This window comes from Taeniopygia guttata, chromosome 29, assembly GCF_048771995.1.
Source record: "Taeniopygia guttata chromosome 29, bTaeGut7.mat, whole genome shotgun sequence".
Lineage (NCBI taxonomy): Eukaryota > Metazoa > Chordata > Aves > Passeriformes > Estrildidae > Taeniopygia > Taeniopygia guttata.
Window position 1 is genome coordinate 3668854 of NC_133054.1, and position 16235 is coordinate 3685088.

A 16235-nucleotide genomic window follows, 5' to 3' on the forward strand; every position below is an offset into this window, starting at 1 on the left:
CCCCCTCCCTGGGCACTGCTCCCCGTGCCCTGCACGGAGCCAGGCTGGTGCCAGGTCTGTGTTTATTTGTGGTTTCTCCTCACACACGAAGCAGTGGCGGTGTGGGCACAGCCGGGGGAACCTGGGGGGAGACCCCCGTGGGCGTGGGGGGGTCCCCAGGCCGGGTGGAGCTGAGTTTCACCAAACCCAGGGAGAGGGTGCAGGGTGACAGGGACGAGAGACCACACAGGAACAGCCCTGGCATGGCTATGGGTGACCCCGGCCTGGCACCCCACAGGGTTTGAGGGCTGCCCCCAATCACCCTCACGGCTTTGGGGTGCTGGGCACGGCATGGGGGGGCTGTCCCCACCCACGGAAGGGCAGCAGGGGCTGCCCCAGGGCTGGGGGTTATTGCTGATGCTGCTGGTGAGCGGGGGCATTCCCTGGGTGTCCCCAGCAGCCCGGGGGTGCACAGTGTTACAGGAGAAGAGAGTGGGGGGGGCCTGGGAGGACTGAACCCCCCTCCCTCACTGCCTCAGGGGCCCTGTGGGAGGACCAGGGCTTGCAGGATGTCCGAGAGGGAGACGATCCCTTTAACCACATCACTCTCATCCACCACCACCAGCCGGTGGACCTGGGGAGGGGGAACACAAAGAGGGGCTGAGGGGGTGCAGGGACCCCAGCCAACCCCCCCACGACCCCCCAGCACCCCGGGACAGTTACCTCGGCCTCGACCAGGCGGTTGATGATGGTTTCCAGCGTCTCGTGCTTGTAACACTTGAGGACACCCTCGAAATAGTGGGAGCGGTGCTGCAGCGCCCGCGTCACCGTCACGTCCAGGTTGTTGTAGGTCTTTTCAGCTGCCAGGTTCTGGGGCAGGGACAAGCATTGGGGACACAGCTGGGGTTAGGACACCCCCACCACCCCACAGTGTCCCCCCAGCCTGGGATTTTCCCCCAGCAGTACTCACAATAACATCAAATTTGGAGTAGATGTCCACCACGCGCCCTGGGGAGGGAGGGGAGCAGCTCAGCCAAGCCCCCGGCGCTCGGGAGGGGACACGGCCCCCAAAGAGGCCACTTGGGGACAGCCAAAGCGAGGACAGGACGTCCTTACCCGAGTCATCGACCACGGGCAGCGCGGAGACGCGGTGCTGCACGAAGATGCCCAGGGCCACGTAGATGGGGGTGCTGGTGCCAACCACGGCGATGTTGCTGTAGGTGCCGATCCGCAGCTCCTCCAACGTCCGCGCCATGAACTCAGGCTTGGGCACCTCTGCGATCTGCGGGGACAGTGAGGGGACAGCGCTGAGCCCAGGCCTGGGGGTGAAAGCACAAAGAGTTGGGGTGCAGAGCAGGCGGGGCTGTGGGACCCCCAGTCAGGGGTGGTGGGAGGCTCCACGCCGAGTCCTGGGGGTCCTCTGGCACTGCGGTGTGCGGTGAGGAACCAGAGCTGTGCCCACCCAGAGCTGGTGGGAGACGGTGTGCAGGACCTGCACAAGCCAGGATGGGGGTTTCAGTGACCCCTGGAGCAGCCAAGGGTTCTGGGGCAGCTTTTGGCTCGGCCTGAGATGGGGGTCTCAGGGCAGCCCCTGGCACAGGGACCTGGCACTTTGTACAGCCTGGACTGGGAGTCCCAGGGTAGCACAAGGCTCAAGGACCTGGCACAGCCCGGGCTGAGGGTCCTGGTCTGGCCCCCACCATCAGCAAGGGGCAGAGACTCACAAAGAGCTTGAGGAACTTGAGGATGCGTTTGTGGGTGAGGATGTAGAGCGTGTTCCCTGAGTCGGGGTCGATGACAGGCAGGCGATGGATCTTGTTCCGGATCAGGGAGGAGACGGCGTCAAACAGGCTGTGGGGGGGAAGGGAGGGGGGATTTGGGGTGTTCCTGGGAGTGCCAACCCCAGCTGTGCCCCTCTCCCTGCCCCCCGGGGTACCTGGCATTGGGGGAAATGCAGACCAGTGGCTTGAAGGAGTCTTGCAGATAAACCTCTGTGGGGAGAGGGGTGGGTGAGGGGATGGGGCACAGCACTGGGGGGCTCCGGGCACGCCGGGAAAGGCGGGAGGCAGCCAGCAGTGAACCCCCTCACCTCTCCACGTCTCTATTTTATGTTCCTCCAGCTCATAGATCTGCACCTGTGAGGAGGAGAAACCCAGATCACCCACCCAGGGCCAGCTGGGGCAGGCAGAGCCTGACCTGAGCCCCCGCCAGACCCCGGCCCTCACCATGGGGGATTTGTAGTAGCGGTGCAGGATGTTGATGAAGTCGGTGATGGTCAGCATTCCTGGGGGGCAGGCAGGGTGAGGAGAGTCCTGCCAGCCCCCCTCAGCCCCCAGAGCCCCCTGGACCACTCACTCACCTACAAAACTTTGCTTTTTGCTGTCCCAGAGCGGGGCTGCCCGGACACCGTTGGTGACCAGCGCGAAGAACGCCTTCTTCACCTGCAGGCACGGGGGTCAGGGAGCCCCAAAAGTGCCTCCCCGGCCCCAAAAGTGTCCCCCCGGCCCTGGCACACCTGCAGGGATGTGTCGAAGACGACCAGTTTGGAGCTGGTGGGGATCAGGTCGTAGCAGCGATGGGATTTCATGAAGGCGGTGTAGGCACCGCGGTGAGTGTCCCCTGGGGTGGCAGCGTGAGGGGGCACCCCAAAACCTGGAGTACCCCAAAACCCGGGACATCCCCATTCCCAGGACACCCCCAATCCCAGACACCCCCAATCCCGTGACACACCAGTACCCGGGATACCCCAAATCCCGGGACACCGCAAACCTCCAATGCCCCAAGTCCCGTTTCACTCCCAATTCTGGGACACACAGCTTGGGGCTCCGGGGCACCCCTAACTCCGGGGCACCCCTAACTCTGGGACACCCCTAACTCCGGGACACCCCTAACTCTGGGACACCCCTAACTCCGGGACACCCCTAACTCCGGGATATCCCACTCATGGGGCACCCCGATCCTGCCACACCCGGCTCCGGATACCCCAGACTCCGGGACAGAACCCCCCAGCAGCTGCAGCCCTTGGGACACCCAAACGACCGCGTCACCTCCCGCGCCGGGACCCCCCCGCCTGCCGGGACCCCCCGGCCTCCCTCGGAATCACCTTCCAGCCCCGGGGGGCTCAGCTCCGCCGGGCTCTCGGCGGCCGGGCCCGGGCCGGGGCCGCGGTCAGGCTCGGGGCCGGGATCCTGCGGACAGACGGGGTCGGGTCAGACGTGGCCGCGGTCCCGGTTGCCGACCCCCCGTGTCCCCCCCGGCCCCGGTGTCCCTCCCACAACCTCCATGGGTCCCGCTCCGTCCCGAGGCGCCGCTGCCCCGGTTCCTGCTCCCGCTTCCGCCCGGTTCCTGTCCCGGTTCCTGCTCCCGCTTCCTCGCGGCTTCCGGCCCCGCTTCCGCCCGGTTCCCGTCCCGGTTTGTGCCCCACTTCCGCCCGGTTCCTGTCCCGCTTCCGCCTGGTTCCTGTCCCGCTTCCGCCCGGTTCCTGTCCCCGTTCGTGCCCAGCTTCCGCCCGGTTCCTGCCCCAGTTTCCGCCCGGTTCCCGGTCCCGCTTCGGCCCCGTTCTCGGTCCCGCCTCCACCCGGTTCTCGGAACCACTCCGGCTCCGGTCCCGGTTCCGTTCCCGGTCCCGGCCGCCGGGAGCCCTTCCCCTCCCGCCGGGTCACGGGGAAGGTTTTTTTTGGGGGGGAGGTCTCCCACGTGTGGCGGGTTTGGGGACACGGCGGGGCACACCTGGGGATGACCCGGGGGACACGGACATGGAGCCCCCGGGAACGGAGGGGGGGTTGTGACAAACATGGGGGTCCCCGGGACACCGCAAAGCCTCCGATGCCCCAAGTCCCGTTTCACTCCCAATGCAGGGACACCCAGCTCGGGGCTCCGGGACATCCCACTCATGGGGCACCCCAAATCCTGCCACACCCAGCTCGGGGCTCCGGGACATCCCTAAATCCGGGACATCCCCAGTCATGGGGCACCCCAAATCCCTTGGCACCCAGCTCAGGGGCTCCAGGACACCCCTAACTCCGGGACACCCCTAAATCCGGGATATCCACAAAGAAAACCCTGGGTTGCCAGTTGCCAGCTCGGGGTGGCCCAGGGGAGGGTCACTGGTTTTGGGGGGAGGGGGACACGGCCTGGGGGGGGTCAGAGACCTTCGCTGGGAGGACACGTGGGGACAGCAAGGAGCCCGTTGTCACCGCTGTGCCCCCCAGACCCCCACCCCGAGCGACCCAAGGAGGGATCAGCAGCCTCGGCTTCTCACGCGCTTTATTTAAAATAACATCCAGTGGTTCCGGTATTGGTAAAAACGGGATTTCTACACGCCCCGGCCTATGTACAGCTCTGAAAGTTAAATTTCTCGTATATTTTCTGTTAAAACTTTCTCATCCCCCCCCACTCGCGCTTTTCCTCCATTTTTTTTTCTTTTTTAATTTTCTTTTTTTTAAAGATTTTTTAACCTTAAACCTTTTTTTTTGTTTTGTTTTTTTCTTTTTGCAGCTTTGACGAGTTTGCGGAAGCAGCTTTTCAAGATCGGCCCCGGCCCCCACTGCACCGGGGCGGGGAGGGGGCACCACCCCCGCCAGACCCCCCCACACTTCCAGGAGCAGGAGGGTCCCTGTCGCCCTTCCTCCCTTCCCCGCGCCGTGTTTGTGCGTTCAGAGATCCCGGCGCCCCCCGGGGTCCTCCCCCGGAGTGGGGAGGGGCGGGTGGGGACCCCGGGGGGGCCGCAGCCGGCACGGGGTGGGGGTCCGGGGGTGTTAATGCCCACTCGCTGCTTCGCTCTCCGAGGCCGCCCCTGCCTGGCAGGAGGTTCCAGAGAGACCCCCACCCCTTCCCCACCCTCACCTCGGAGACTGGGTTTAAAAAAAACCCCCCCAAACTTTTTCCCCCTGCACCCCAAATCTCAGCCCAGCAGAGCACAAAGAGCCCCCCCCCCAGCCCCGTCTAGTATATACAATATAAGGTATAAATAGATAAATAACCTTCCCCCCAGTGCAGCCCCAGCTGTGAGGGCCAAGGGTGAGCAGGGGGGGCTCCACCTGGCCCCTCCAGCCATGGGGGGCACATGTGGGAAGGAGGGGTCCCCACCCAGCCCCTCCAGCCCCCCACCAGAGCTGAGGGAGTGGGTCTTGCCCCTCGCCCTCCCCCCATGCCCACCTCACACCTTGGCACACGGCTGGGACCTCCTGAGGGGGGGGACAAGGAGGGGGTGTCCCTGTGTCCCCCCTTCAAGGCGTCCTGATGAAGGGCCACATATGAGGAGGGGGACACGGGGAAGCCACATCCTCTGGAGCCCAAGGGAGAGGGAAAGACCCCCCCCCGCTTAGGGGGGGTGGGGGGCAGGTTGGGATGGAGGGGGGCTCACATTTAAAAACAACAACAAATAAAAAGAAACAAATCTAACACTTAAAATGAGGTAGGTTTGGGTGCAGAAGCTCCTTGTGTCTGTCGGGGTCTTGGCTGCATCCCGCTGCCGCTCCGGGGTCTCGTCCACACGCACAAACAAAAAGAGATCAAAGGAACCGAGCGAGCTCTGGCCGCCACGCCGGCGGGGCAGAGCCCGGATTGTCGAGCTCAAGGAGTCTGTGTTACCTTGGTAATTAGCGAGCAAATATCATTAGTTTCTAAAAAAAAAAACAAAAAAAACAAACAAACAAAAAAAGAAACAAAAAAGGAAAAAAAAAAAAAAAAGAAACCAAAATAAAATAAAATAAAATAACATAATCGTTATATCCAGACCGGCTCCGCACAATCACTCCGGCCGCGCTGGGCCTGGCGCTGCTCCCCTGTAGCTCTCCCACAAGGGAGGCAGGCAGGGGGTGGTGAAGGGGGCGTTTCTGAGCCCCCCCACTCCTTTTTTCTCCTCGCAGGACGAAGCAAAGAAAACCCTGAGTTGCCAGTTCATCTGTCCGTCCGTCCCGCTCGGGCAGGGCCGGCAGCTCCGCGGCCGCTGCTCTCCCTCAGTGCCCGGCCGCCCCTGGCACCTCCTGCAGCCCTGGGGGGCTCGGCGAGGTCTCTGAGGCGGGGGTGGCAGCCCCCAGCCCCTTTTTCCCAGTTAGTTCATCCACTTCCTGCAGTTCCAAGCTCCACAGTGGCAGGGGATCTTGTGCTGATCGTCCTCGAAGTCGAACTGGTAGTCGTAGGTGAGCTGGGAGGGAGCGGGGAGTCACCCAAAGCACAGAGCTCAGTCCTGCCACCTCCAGCCCCCCTCCCTGGGACCCCCAGGACCCCCTCAGCACCCCCTCAGTCCCTCACTGACCTCCTCCCCCTTGGGGATGCGCCGGCTGGAGATGATGATGATCTTGTCCTCCTTGTCGAAGGTCACGACTTCGGCCACACAGTTTGGGGCACACGAGTGGTTGATGTACCTGGGGCACGAGTAGGGTCAGCCCCAACCCGGGAGCAGGACAGACGGACGTCATGGCTCCCTCTGGGGGGATCCCACCACCCCAAAGCCCCCCGTGCTCACCTGGCCGGGCCCCCCGTCAGCGTGGCGTCAATGACGTGCTCGTTGTTGATGCGGAACATGTAAATGCCGCGGTTCTGCCACAGAGGAGAAGAGGGGGTTCAGGGGTGCACTGAGGTCCCCGTATCCCACCCGAGCTGATGTCCACCATCCCATGTCCCACTGGAGACCCTCAAATCCCATATGAGTCCCTCCACATCCCACCTGAGTCGCTCCATGTCCCACCAGAACCCTTGATATCCCTCCACATTCTGAGTCCCCTCATGTCTTGCCAGAGCCTTCAACATCTCACCCAAGGCCACCCACATCCCACTCGTGGCCCCAGCTTCTCATCTGACTCCCCCGTTTCCTTCTCAAAGTCCCTCCACGTTCCACCAGAGCCCACAACGTCCCACCCAAGTCTCTCCCACACGAGCCCCCAGCACCCCAGCAGAGCCTCACCTGCTCCTCATAGATCTTCTCCCGCCTGTTGGCCACCTCGTTGCGGATGATGGTGCCGATGTACTCGATGACCATCGTGTGCTTCTCGATGTCCTTGGCCGCGTAGAGCCCCAGCCCCTGGATGCGGGACCGTGCCAGGTACACGTTGTTCTTCCACTCCGTCTTCAGGCGCCGGTACTGGGAGGACTTGGAGTGCACAAACTGCTTGCTGTAGGGCGTGTTGGTCTCGCCCGTGAACGTGCTCTGGTAGGCCTTGGACATGCTTGTGCTGTTCAGGGTGTGGGGCCTTGCAGGGGAGGGGGAGAAGGGTTAGAGTTCTGAGAGATCCCCAGGGACCCCAGCTCTCCTGGTGGATCCGGTGAATTCCGACCCCACTTACCGCTTGTAGTGGGTGAGGATCTTGGGCTCGGAGCGGGCGCAGCCGGTGGGGTTGATCATCAAGGGCAGCTCCATCAGAGGATGGCGCCCGTAGCGGAACAGGTAGTTCTGGCAGCTCTCGACACCCGGCAGCTGCGGAGGGAGACGTGGAAGGACCGGGGGTCAAGAGGCAGCAGCAGAAGAGCCACTGGGCCCTTCCCCAGCTGGGTGGACCCCCAGTATGGAGGAGAGACCTACATGCCCACCCTGGCACCCACCGACTCAGCGATGCGCAGCACCGCGTGCACCGTGAGGCCGAAGAGCTCCTCGCCCTTCAGGTACTCGGGGAAGAGTCGCAGCATGTCGGCCTCCTTCCTCATCATCGCTACTGGCTCGATGATCCGGTTCCAGACAGCTGCCAAGGGAAGGGAGAACCACAGAATTAATTAGGCTGGGAAAGGCCTCCAAGATCATTGAGTCCAAGTGACCAATCACCACCTTGTCACCGGAGCAGAGCTCTGAGTGCCATGAGCTGAAGATGGGGGCCCAGGGGGAACCTCAAGCCGCCTTCCATGCCCCACCCTCTGGTGTGTTGTGGTGTGGCTCAGCCACTGGGACAAAGGTTGGACGCTGGCATATCCCAACTCCTCACCTTGTGGCGAGGAGTCGGAGAAGACAAGATCCTCCAGGCCCTGCTCAATGACCTGCACGACGAACTCGGGGCGCCCGTTGTTCTCGCAGATGGTGCAGCGGTAGCAGCAGCGGCGGTTGTTGGTCCGCAGGCTCCAGTAGATGCGCGTGGCCTCGTAGCCCACGGGGTAGAGGGCTGTGACGCTGTGGAAATCGGCCATCTGGTGTGGCAGCAGCTGCCCGATGGCGTGGAAGACCAACCCGCCCACGCGGAACATGTGGAGCCGCTCCCCACGCTGGATGATGCTGGCGATCTGCTTCACCTCGTCCCGCTCGATGTAGACGCGGCGGAACACGGTGAAGCTGCTGAGCTCCTGCTCGCAGGGCCCCTTCAGCTTGTGCAGGGGACACAGCATGGTCTTGTCCTTGAAGAACATGCACTTGGCGCGGATGGCGCAGGCGAAGTGGTACACGCTGGGGCAGCGGATGCGGTTGCAGCTGTTGGTGGCACCGGTTTTCTGGCACAGGGAGCACTTGGTCAGCAGCCCACGGTGCAGGGCCACCTCCACGTTGATCAGGGCCCCTCCCTGAGTCTCATACACCTCCGTGGACCACAGGGCGCAGTTCAGGTGAACCCAGAGGTCGAGGTCAAGGTTGAGCAGGCGGGCCGGCCCGTCCGTGGCCCCGTCGCCCTCCTCATGACAGAAGCAGCACTTGCGCATGTCCTGCGGCACCTTCTCGGGGCGCAGCGTGGTTCCCAGCTTGTCGATGAACTCGGCGATCTCCTTGTCGCCGTCACGCTTGGCTCCCCCTTTCTGGATGGTGACGAGGAAGCGCAGCCGTTTCCAGCGCACCCCCTTCCACTTCTTCAGCCGTGGCCTCGCCTCGTCCCCGTCCTCCAGAGGCCGAGATCGCGGCTTGAAACGGGGCGGCGAGTGGACGGCTGTGGCCCCGTCCTCCTGGGGGGCTGGCGAGGGGACCGGTGGCAGTGGTGACAATGGGGCTGGGGCTGCCTCGTGGGACGCCTCAGGGTCAGGGACCCTGGTGGGCTCAGCGGGGCTGGATGGGGAGGGAACGGAGGGGGACAGCGGGGGCGAGGGCTCCTGGGGCAGGACAGAGAGCTGCCGCACGTCCAGGTTGGAGACGTTGTTGACGTAGCAGTGGTGAAGGGTCTTCTCAGGAGCAGGGCTCTCCTGTGGTGCGGGGAGGGGGCATGGGTCAGATTGTTGGAGGGATGAAGACCCCCCAACATCCTTGAACATGGCAGGGAGGGGTCCTTGGCCCCACAGGGACATCAGCGTCCCACATGCCCCCAGTCCTGCAAGGACCTCTTGGACTCCTTTCTGGGAGACCCAGCACCAACCCACAGGGAGACCCAGACCCCCGGGAAACGCTGTGCAGTCATGGGGTGACCCACAGGGACCACCACACACCTCTACCAGAGAGTCCCTGCTCCTGCACCCCCCACAGCCACAGCCCTGTGGGTACCCCAAAACCCCCTCCCAGTCTGCCAGCACCGCAGGGACCCCTGCACGCCACTGACCTGTCTGAGCAGCGTCAGGAGGTCCAGCTCGCCCTTGAGGCTGTACCCGGGCAGCACCGCATCGAACTGCTTCAGCCACTCAGAGCTGCTGTCCGGCACCTTCCCAGCCAGCGCCTTCTCCTTCCCTCCGAGCATTCCTGGGAGAGGGATGGACCATCCGTCATGGGGGTCCCAGTCTGGGGACATGGGGGGCCACGGGGACAAGGTGAACACTCACCGGCCATATCAGTCTCCACCTTCTTGGCCTCAACCACAGCAGCTCGCACAGGGCCGTCAGGGAACAGCACCTCGTAGGAGCTGGGGATCTTCATGCTCAGCAGCTCGGCCATGGCCACCATCACCCCATTGAGGTTCTAGGTGAGAGGAAGGCAGGATGGGTCCAGGGTGCCACAGGTGTCACTGTGTTGGGACCTCAAGGGTCTTGAATCTCCCCATCCCCTCACTCACCTTGGCAGCTGCTGCAGACACTGTCAGCATGACAGAGACCTCGCTGCTCTTGCCCTTGTCCCATGGGGCTCCAGGGCCTGCAGCCCCCACCTTCCCTGGGGGAGTCCCAAAGGGCTCTGCGACCTCGTAGGGTTTTGTGTCAGGGAACACTGGTGTGGGGAGAGGGAGGTCAGAGCTGTGGGGAGCAGGGGGCAGAGCCAGGGCCAGAACTGTGCAGACCCAGCGCTACCAACAGCCACCCATGAGCCCACCCAGCTGCCCCAGATCCCCGCAGGGAATCCACCACCCTGCAAATCCCTTTCTCTCACATCCTGCATTTCCCAAGGACCCTTCCCCTGGCTCTCTTAAACCCCTCCTAGACCAAGAACTCCGTCCTGCCACATCTATATCCCTTCTTACCTGACACACAGGCTCCAAATCCCCTCCCTGTGCTGCACATCCCACAGACTCCCTCTTGCCCAGTCCTTATGGACCACAGACCACTCCTGCCCTGATCCACACACCCCTCCAGCCCATCCCACCTGGGATGCTGGCCCGGGGGATGATGGGGATGATGGGGGACAGCACACGCTCCTCCAGCTCTGGCTTGGCCTCGCTGAGAAGTGGGAAGCGGAGCAGCTCCTCGCCCAGGACGCTCTCGGGGGATGAAGCAGGGACGATGCTGTCGGGGGAGTCGCTCTCGTCGTCACTCTCCATCCTGTGGGGATGGAGGTGTCAGGGGCCACAGGGCCTGGTGTCACCCATGGAGGAGCTGATGTCACTTGTGGGGTGTCACCACAGAGGGGGTCTCACCTGACGTCCTCGGTCTGGTTGTGCGGAGGGGTGGGCAGCGCTGCCAGCAGGTCCAGGCTCTTCACCTCCACAGCTGGTGCATCTGCAGAGAAGCCATGAGTGTCACGGGGGGGAATGACAGGTGGCAGCACAGATTCTGTGCCTCCCCTGTGCCAGCCAGGCTCACCTTTCTGGCCGTGGGGCTCACGGGCTGGGTCGGCATCCTTGGGCTGCTCCCCCAGCTCTTCAGGGGCTGTGACACCATTCACCATCTTCTGCTGCACGGAGGGAGGGGGTGTGGGGGGCAGCGAGGAGGGTGGCGTGGGTGGGTTGCTGAGGTTGTTCTGGGGGGAGACGGTGGGGTGAGAACAACAGGATGGTCCAGGACCCCCGGACAAGGGGGACACCAGGGAACAACCCCCCTCTCACCTTGGTGAGCAGCTGGGAGTAGTAGTCGGGGACGCTGTCGAGCACAGCGCTGCCGAAGGCGCCCCGCAGCTGGCTCTTCCCGTTGATAGGGCTGCTGCCGAAGGGCGCGAAGAGGCTGAAGTTGGCCATGATGGTCGGCTCCGTCAGCGGCAGCAGCGACAGCTCCTGGGGACGGAGCGGTGAGGGGGAGACAGGGGCAAAGGAATCCCCCTGCCACGCCTCAGCCCGCGGCCGTACCTGCTTCAGCTGCTTCATGAGGGCCTCACCAGGACGCAGCCCCTCATCCTTCCGCAGCTTCTTGCGGGACGCCGGGATCCGCTCGTTGCCTTTCTGTACCCGCTTAGGCTTGGTGGGTGCTGGCTTCCTGGCAATGGAGGGGTCCTGAGGAGGAAAAAGGGGGCATGAGCAGTGCCAGCACAGCCTCTCACCCATCGCACCCCCAGCCCAGCCTCTGCTGCTCACCTCCCGGCCCAGCAGCAGTGACTGTGGCCGTGGCTCTGTCCCAGTGCTCCGGTTCTCCACGTGCCCATTGAGCTCGCCTGGGCTCTGAGCTGAGAGCTGCACGTTCTTGGCCCGCAGTAGTTTCTGCAGCAGCAGGTGCCCAGCCTCAGAGCGCCCACCCGGGGCCAGCAGGCTGTTGGCTTGGCTGTCCCCAGGGTCCCCATTGGCCTCTGGTTTTGCTGTCTCGTCTCCATCCACCTCAGACTGTGCCACTGCTGTCACCTCTTCCTTCGGCTCCTGCTTCACCAACACCTGAGGGGCTTCGCCTGCCGTGGGGGCCCCCTCTGGCACTGCCCCGTTGACGCGGCTCTCACCAGGGTCAGCTGGGTCCACCCCAGGTGCCTCAGGGTCCCAGGGGCCCTGTGCTGGCTCAGGGAGGGCCCCGCTCGGTGTCGGGGCCAGCGCCGGCTCCGTGGGTGCCGCAGGGCTGGGGGCCAAGGCCGGGACTCCCGGTGACGTCTTCTTTGGCTCTTGGGGGCTCTGCTCAGGGCTGGCCAGGTGCTGGGGGGCACAGCCCAGGGGCGAGGGGGCTGGTGGCGTGGGCAGGCGTATGAGGCCGGGCTGGGGGCCACGGGCAGCCAGAGCTGCCTGAACCAGCTCAGCCAGGGGCTGCTGGGGAGGCTGCCCTGGCAGCGCCCGCCCCGGCTCAGCGGCAGAGCTGCTCTGTGCCTCTGCTGGGGCATCTGCCCGGGGCTGGAAAAGCGGCCCCATGGGACGAGGGGGCTGGCGGGTAGCTGACAAGCTGTAGTCCGGGGCCTGCCCGGGGAAGGGGCCGGGGGTCCGTAGTGCCTGGTTCTGCTGCAGCAGGCTCTGCTGGTGCCGCTGCACCAGGATGGCCTGGAGCTGCTGCTGCTGCTGTGGTGTCAGATGCCGCAGCTGCGGGTTCTTGGCCAGGACACCCTGGAGCTGTGCCCGGATCTGGCCCATCACCGGCCCCGGCACCTGCCCCAGGAGACCCGGGGGGAGAGTGGCCGTGCCCGCCGCTGGCCCTACTTTGTGCTGAACGGGGCTCTGGAGCCGTGGGGGCTGTGGCTGCCCTGGCAGGGCCCCTGCCACCCCCTTGCCTGGCTGCTCTGGGGGCCGCGGTGCCGGCACCATGGCCTGCGCTGGGCCCGTCCCACAGCCCAGCGGTTGCTCTGTCACCCCGGCCGTGTCCCCATGCTGCTGGGACAGCTCGGGGTGGACAGCCCCAGGGCTCTGCAGCGGTGGGGCGAGTAGGGCACCTGGCTGCCCGGGGGCTGCCCGCAAGACAGCCGGCTGTGGGGAGCTCAAGAGGAGCTGCTGGCCCTGCCCTAGCTCAGCCTGGTGCTTGGGGGCCTCCGTGCCCCCCAGCCCCGGGGGGTTGAGGGCTCCCTGCTGCTCCCCGTGCAGCTGCCCCCCGCTCTCGCCGCCCTCGGCGTGCAGGGCGCTGCTGTCCATCCCCACGGGCTGGTCCTTGGCAGCCAGGACCGCCGGGGCCGGCTGCATTCCCTGACTCAGGTGCAGCACAGAGGGGGCCTGGCCCCCTGCCCCGTGCTGCGGAAAGTGCTGGATGGAGGGCTGCCCCTGGCCCAGCCCCAGGAGACCTGGCTGGGCAGCCGCTGAGTTCTGCTGCTGCTGTGGAGCCAAGAGTGGCCGAGACTGTCCCAGCTGCTGGGATAGCACGAGCCGGTGGCTCAGCATCCCCGGAGTCTGCGGCGTCAGCTGGGGCGAGCCCAGCACCCGCTGCTGGTGGGGGGCCAGGACGACCTGGCGCTGGGGTGGGGGGTGGCCCAGCACAGGCTGGTGCTGCAGCCCTGGCCCGTGGCCCAGCACGCCTGGCTGCTGCTGGGGTGAGAGCTGCTGCACGAGGAGGCTCTGCTGGCTGCCCAACAGCCCCGGCTGCTTCGGCACCATGGCCTGAGCCCCTGCGCCGGGCTGTGGGGCTGGGGGCTGCTGCTGCTGCTGCTGCCCCAGCAGGCCAGGCTGCCCCGGCACGGCTGTCGGCTGCACTGGGGCCTGGCCCAGCACACCTGCCTGCTGCATGGATGCCTGGCCCATCATGCCTGGCTGCTGCAGCGATGTCTGGGCCAGCACACCTGCCTGTTGCATTGAAGCTTGTCCCATCACACCTGATTGCTGCATGGACGTCTGTGCCATGATGCTCTGTGGCTGCATCGAGCTCTGTCCTATCAAACCTGGCTGTTGCATGGACGCCTGACCCATCACACCCTGTTGCTGCATCGACGTCTGTCCCATCACACCTGGCTGCTGCATGGACGCCTGTGCCATCACACCTGGCTGCTGCAGCGATGCCTGTCCCATCACACCAGGCTGCTGCATGGAGGTTTGACCCATCACGCCCTGTTGCTGCATCGATGCTTGTGCCATGACACCTGATGGCTGCAGTGACGTCTGTCCCATCACACCTGATTGCTGCATGGCTGCCTGTCCCATCACACCTGATTGCTGCATGGTTGCCTGTCCCATCACACCCGGCTGCTGCATTGACGTTTGTCCCATCACGCCCTGCTGCTGCATGGCTGCCTGTCCCATCACACCCGGCTGCTGCAGCGACACCTGTCCCATCACACCTGGCTGTTGCATTGCCGTCTGTCCCATCACGCCCGGCTGCTGCTGCAGCGACACCTGTCCCAGCATGTTCTGCTGCTGCAGTTTCTGTGCCAGCTGCATCCTCTGGAGCTGCCGCTCCTGCATCAGGCGGCTGTCAGCGGCCAGCCCGCGCAGCGCAGGGTTCCCGCTGAAGAAGGTGCCAGAGGAGCCGGGTCCTGGGGCGTTCCCTACGGGCTGCTGCCCCATGAAGGACAGGCCCTGCTGCACGGCCATGGACACACCGCCCTGGGGCAGGCGCAGCCCCCCCGGCTGCCCCGGCTGCTGCCCGAGGCCCTGCGCTCCCACCAGGGCTCCCCCGGGCTGCTGCACGCCGTGTGCCGAGAGGAGCTGTCCCGGGAGCTTGGACATGAGGCGAGGGCTCTGCGAGGGGCTCAGGGCCATCACGGCTGAGGCCTGGTGCTGGTGCTGCTGCTGCTTGTTGCGGTACTCAGCCATGAGGTTGGTGTGTTCCTTCTGCTGCTTCCGCACCTGACGGGGACGGCGGGGTGTCAGTGCCAGGAATGGCAGGGTTCAGTGCCAGGAATGGCATGGCATTAGTGCCAGGGACAGGGAAACAATACAGGCTTAGCACTAGGGATGGTGGAGCATCAGCAGCAGGAATGGCACAGCTTTAGTGCCCAAAACAGGGGAGCATTAGCATCGGGAATGGCACAATAACAGTACTAGAAATGGCACACCGCCACCACTGGAAATGGCACGGCTTTACTGCTGGGACAGTAAGGCATGAGCACTAGGAATGGCACAGGATAAATGCTGGGAGAGTGGGGAACCAGCATCGCGGACAGCAGGGCATTAGTGCTGCGAATGGCAGCGTTTTAGTGCCAGAACAGCATGGCATTAGCCCCAGGAACAGTGGGACATGAGTGCCAGGAATGGCAGAGCATTCGCTCCAGGAACAGCAGGGAATTAATACCAGGACTGGCACAGCATTAGCGCTGGGGACAGCAGGGCAGTAGAGCCAGAAATGGCACAGTGACTCTGAGGACATCACGTTTGCACTGGGGACGGCGCAGTGTTAAAGTTGGGAATAGCGAGGCTGGCACTGGGAACAGCAAAGCAGCACTGGGGACATCACATCTGCACCAGGGACAAGGTGCCCACCCACATGCAGAGTCCTACCTGGTCCAGCTGCTTCTGGATCTTGCTCTGCTGCTCCGTTACCAGCTTCAGCTTCTCGGCGTCGGCCTCGGGGAACTCCCGCCCGGCTTTCTTGGCCGTGCGCTGCTTGGCACACAGCGCCTTGCGGGACTTGCGGTGCGCCCCGATCTGCTCCTCCAGCACCTTCAGCTGCATCTGCAGCAGCTGCTGCGTGTGGAACAGCCACTCCTCGTACTGGCGCTGGTCGGCCTCGTCTGTGGGACGGGGAGAGGGCTCAGATCAGTGGGGAGCCCGGGGAAGCAGAGACCCTGGGTCAGTGGAGACCCCAGGTCAGTGCGGACCCCAGCCCCCAGAACCCTGTCCCGCACCACGCCGGCCCTGCCATGTCACTACTCACTGATGACACCCTGTGCAAAGGTGGGTGGGTTGGGACGAGCCTGGGTCGGGTCTGTGCTGCTCCGCTCCTGGCAGAAAAGGGAGCATTTGAGACACGTGCTGTGGATTTGTCCTCTCCCCACAGACCCCCGCCACCCAGAGAGCCATAAAACCACCAGTTCTGGCCTGCCAGCCCCAAGAGACTCCTGCAGGCCCTCTGGACACCCCACTCACCTGCCCGCTCCCTGCCAGTAAGTGGTTCTGCATCTCAGAGACAGCCGGGCCCCCTGACAGCCGCTGGGCCAGCAGGGAAACCTGTTGCCTTTGGAAGACACACACACAAATGGGCTGTGAGCCAGAGCCAAAGCAACCTGCCTGCTCCGCTCTGTGCCCCCCAAATCCCCACGCCTGTTACCTGTTCATGCCTGGGGCCACCCCGATGCTGCCCTGAGCCATCACCTTCTTGATGCCCTTCAGTGCCACCATCTTGGCCTTGGCAATGGGGTCCATGATGTCCTCGGCCGCAAACTTGTCCAGGTCTGCTGGGACAGAGACCACAGCACATTCAGCCCTACGCCCCCCACCCTAAAGGACCCCGTGATCCCC

At 64.3% G+C, this 16235-nt stretch overlaps 2 protein-coding genes across 9 annotated transcripts in view; both read right to left on the minus strand.

Annotated features, from left to right (window-relative positions):
• Positions 1-45: 45 nt before the first annotated feature.
• Positions 46-3415, minus strand: PRKAG1 (protein kinase AMP-activated non-catalytic subunit gamma 1). The gene is made up of 12 exons (XM_030259491.4): positions 3258-3415; positions 3083-3167; positions 2495-2598; positions 2339-2420; positions 2205-2263; positions 2069-2114; positions 1916-1970; positions 1704-1830; positions 1096-1261; positions 950-987; positions 703-849; positions 46-613 (listed from the first exon to the last, which is right to left on the minus strand). The coding sequence occupies exons 1-12, from the start codon at positions 3261-3263 to the stop codon at positions 515-517; spliced, it is 1014 nt and encodes a 337-aa protein (XP_030115351.1). The 5' UTR covers positions 3264-3415; the 3' UTR covers positions 46-514.
• An 813-nt stretch (positions 3416-4228) lies between these two features.
• Positions 4229-16235, minus strand: part of KMT2D (lysine methyltransferase 2D) — a 28985-nt gene continuing 16978 nt past the window's right edge. For 5 of the 8 annotated variants that reach the window (XM_072919633.1, XM_072919630.1, XM_072919632.1 and 2 more), the window contains 19 exons: positions 16045-16168; positions 15864-15951; positions 15652-15718; positions 15276-15508; positions 11526-14624; positions 11301-11444; positions 11064-11228; positions 10656-10978; positions 10385-10560; positions 9864-10012; positions 9634-9769; positions 9417-9553; positions 7896-9066; positions 7522-7658; positions 7266-7396; positions 6887-7172; positions 6449-6522; positions 6239-6347; positions 4229-6127 (listed from right to left, as the gene is read on the minus strand). In XM_072919633.1, coding sequence (XP_072775734.1) covers positions 6035-6127; positions 6239-6347; positions 6449-6522; positions 6887-7172; positions 7266-7396; positions 7522-7658; positions 7896-9066; positions 9417-9553; positions 9634-9769; positions 9864-10012; positions 10385-10560; positions 10656-10978; positions 11064-11228; positions 11301-11444; positions 11526-14624; positions 15276-15508; positions 15652-15718; positions 15864-15951; positions 16045-16168 — 6842 coding nt within the window. In that variant the 3' untranslated portion in view covers positions 4229-6034. The remainder of the gene's footprint in view (positions 6128-6238; positions 6348-6448; positions 6523-6886; positions 7173-7265; positions 7397-7521; positions 7659-7895; positions 9067-9416; positions 9554-9633; positions 9770-9863; positions 10013-10384; positions 10561-10655; positions 10979-11063; positions 11229-11300; positions 11445-11525; positions 14625-15275; positions 15509-15651; positions 15719-15863; positions 15952-16044; positions 16169-16235) is intronic. The other 3 variants (XM_072919635.1, XM_041711597.2, XM_072919634.1) reach the window with 2 other exon arrangements.

Coding starts and splice junctions, on each gene's coding strand:
- PRKAG1 (XM_030259491.4), bottom strand. Junction 2,599..3,082: donor GAGCCCCCCGGGGCTGGAAG/GTGATTCCGAGG, acceptor CTGCCACCCCAG/GGGACACTCACCGCGGTGCC. Junction 1,262..1,703: donor TCAAGTTCCTCAAGCTCTTT/GTGAGTCTCTGC, acceptor CTGTCCCCGCAG/ATCGCAGAGGTGCCCAAGCC.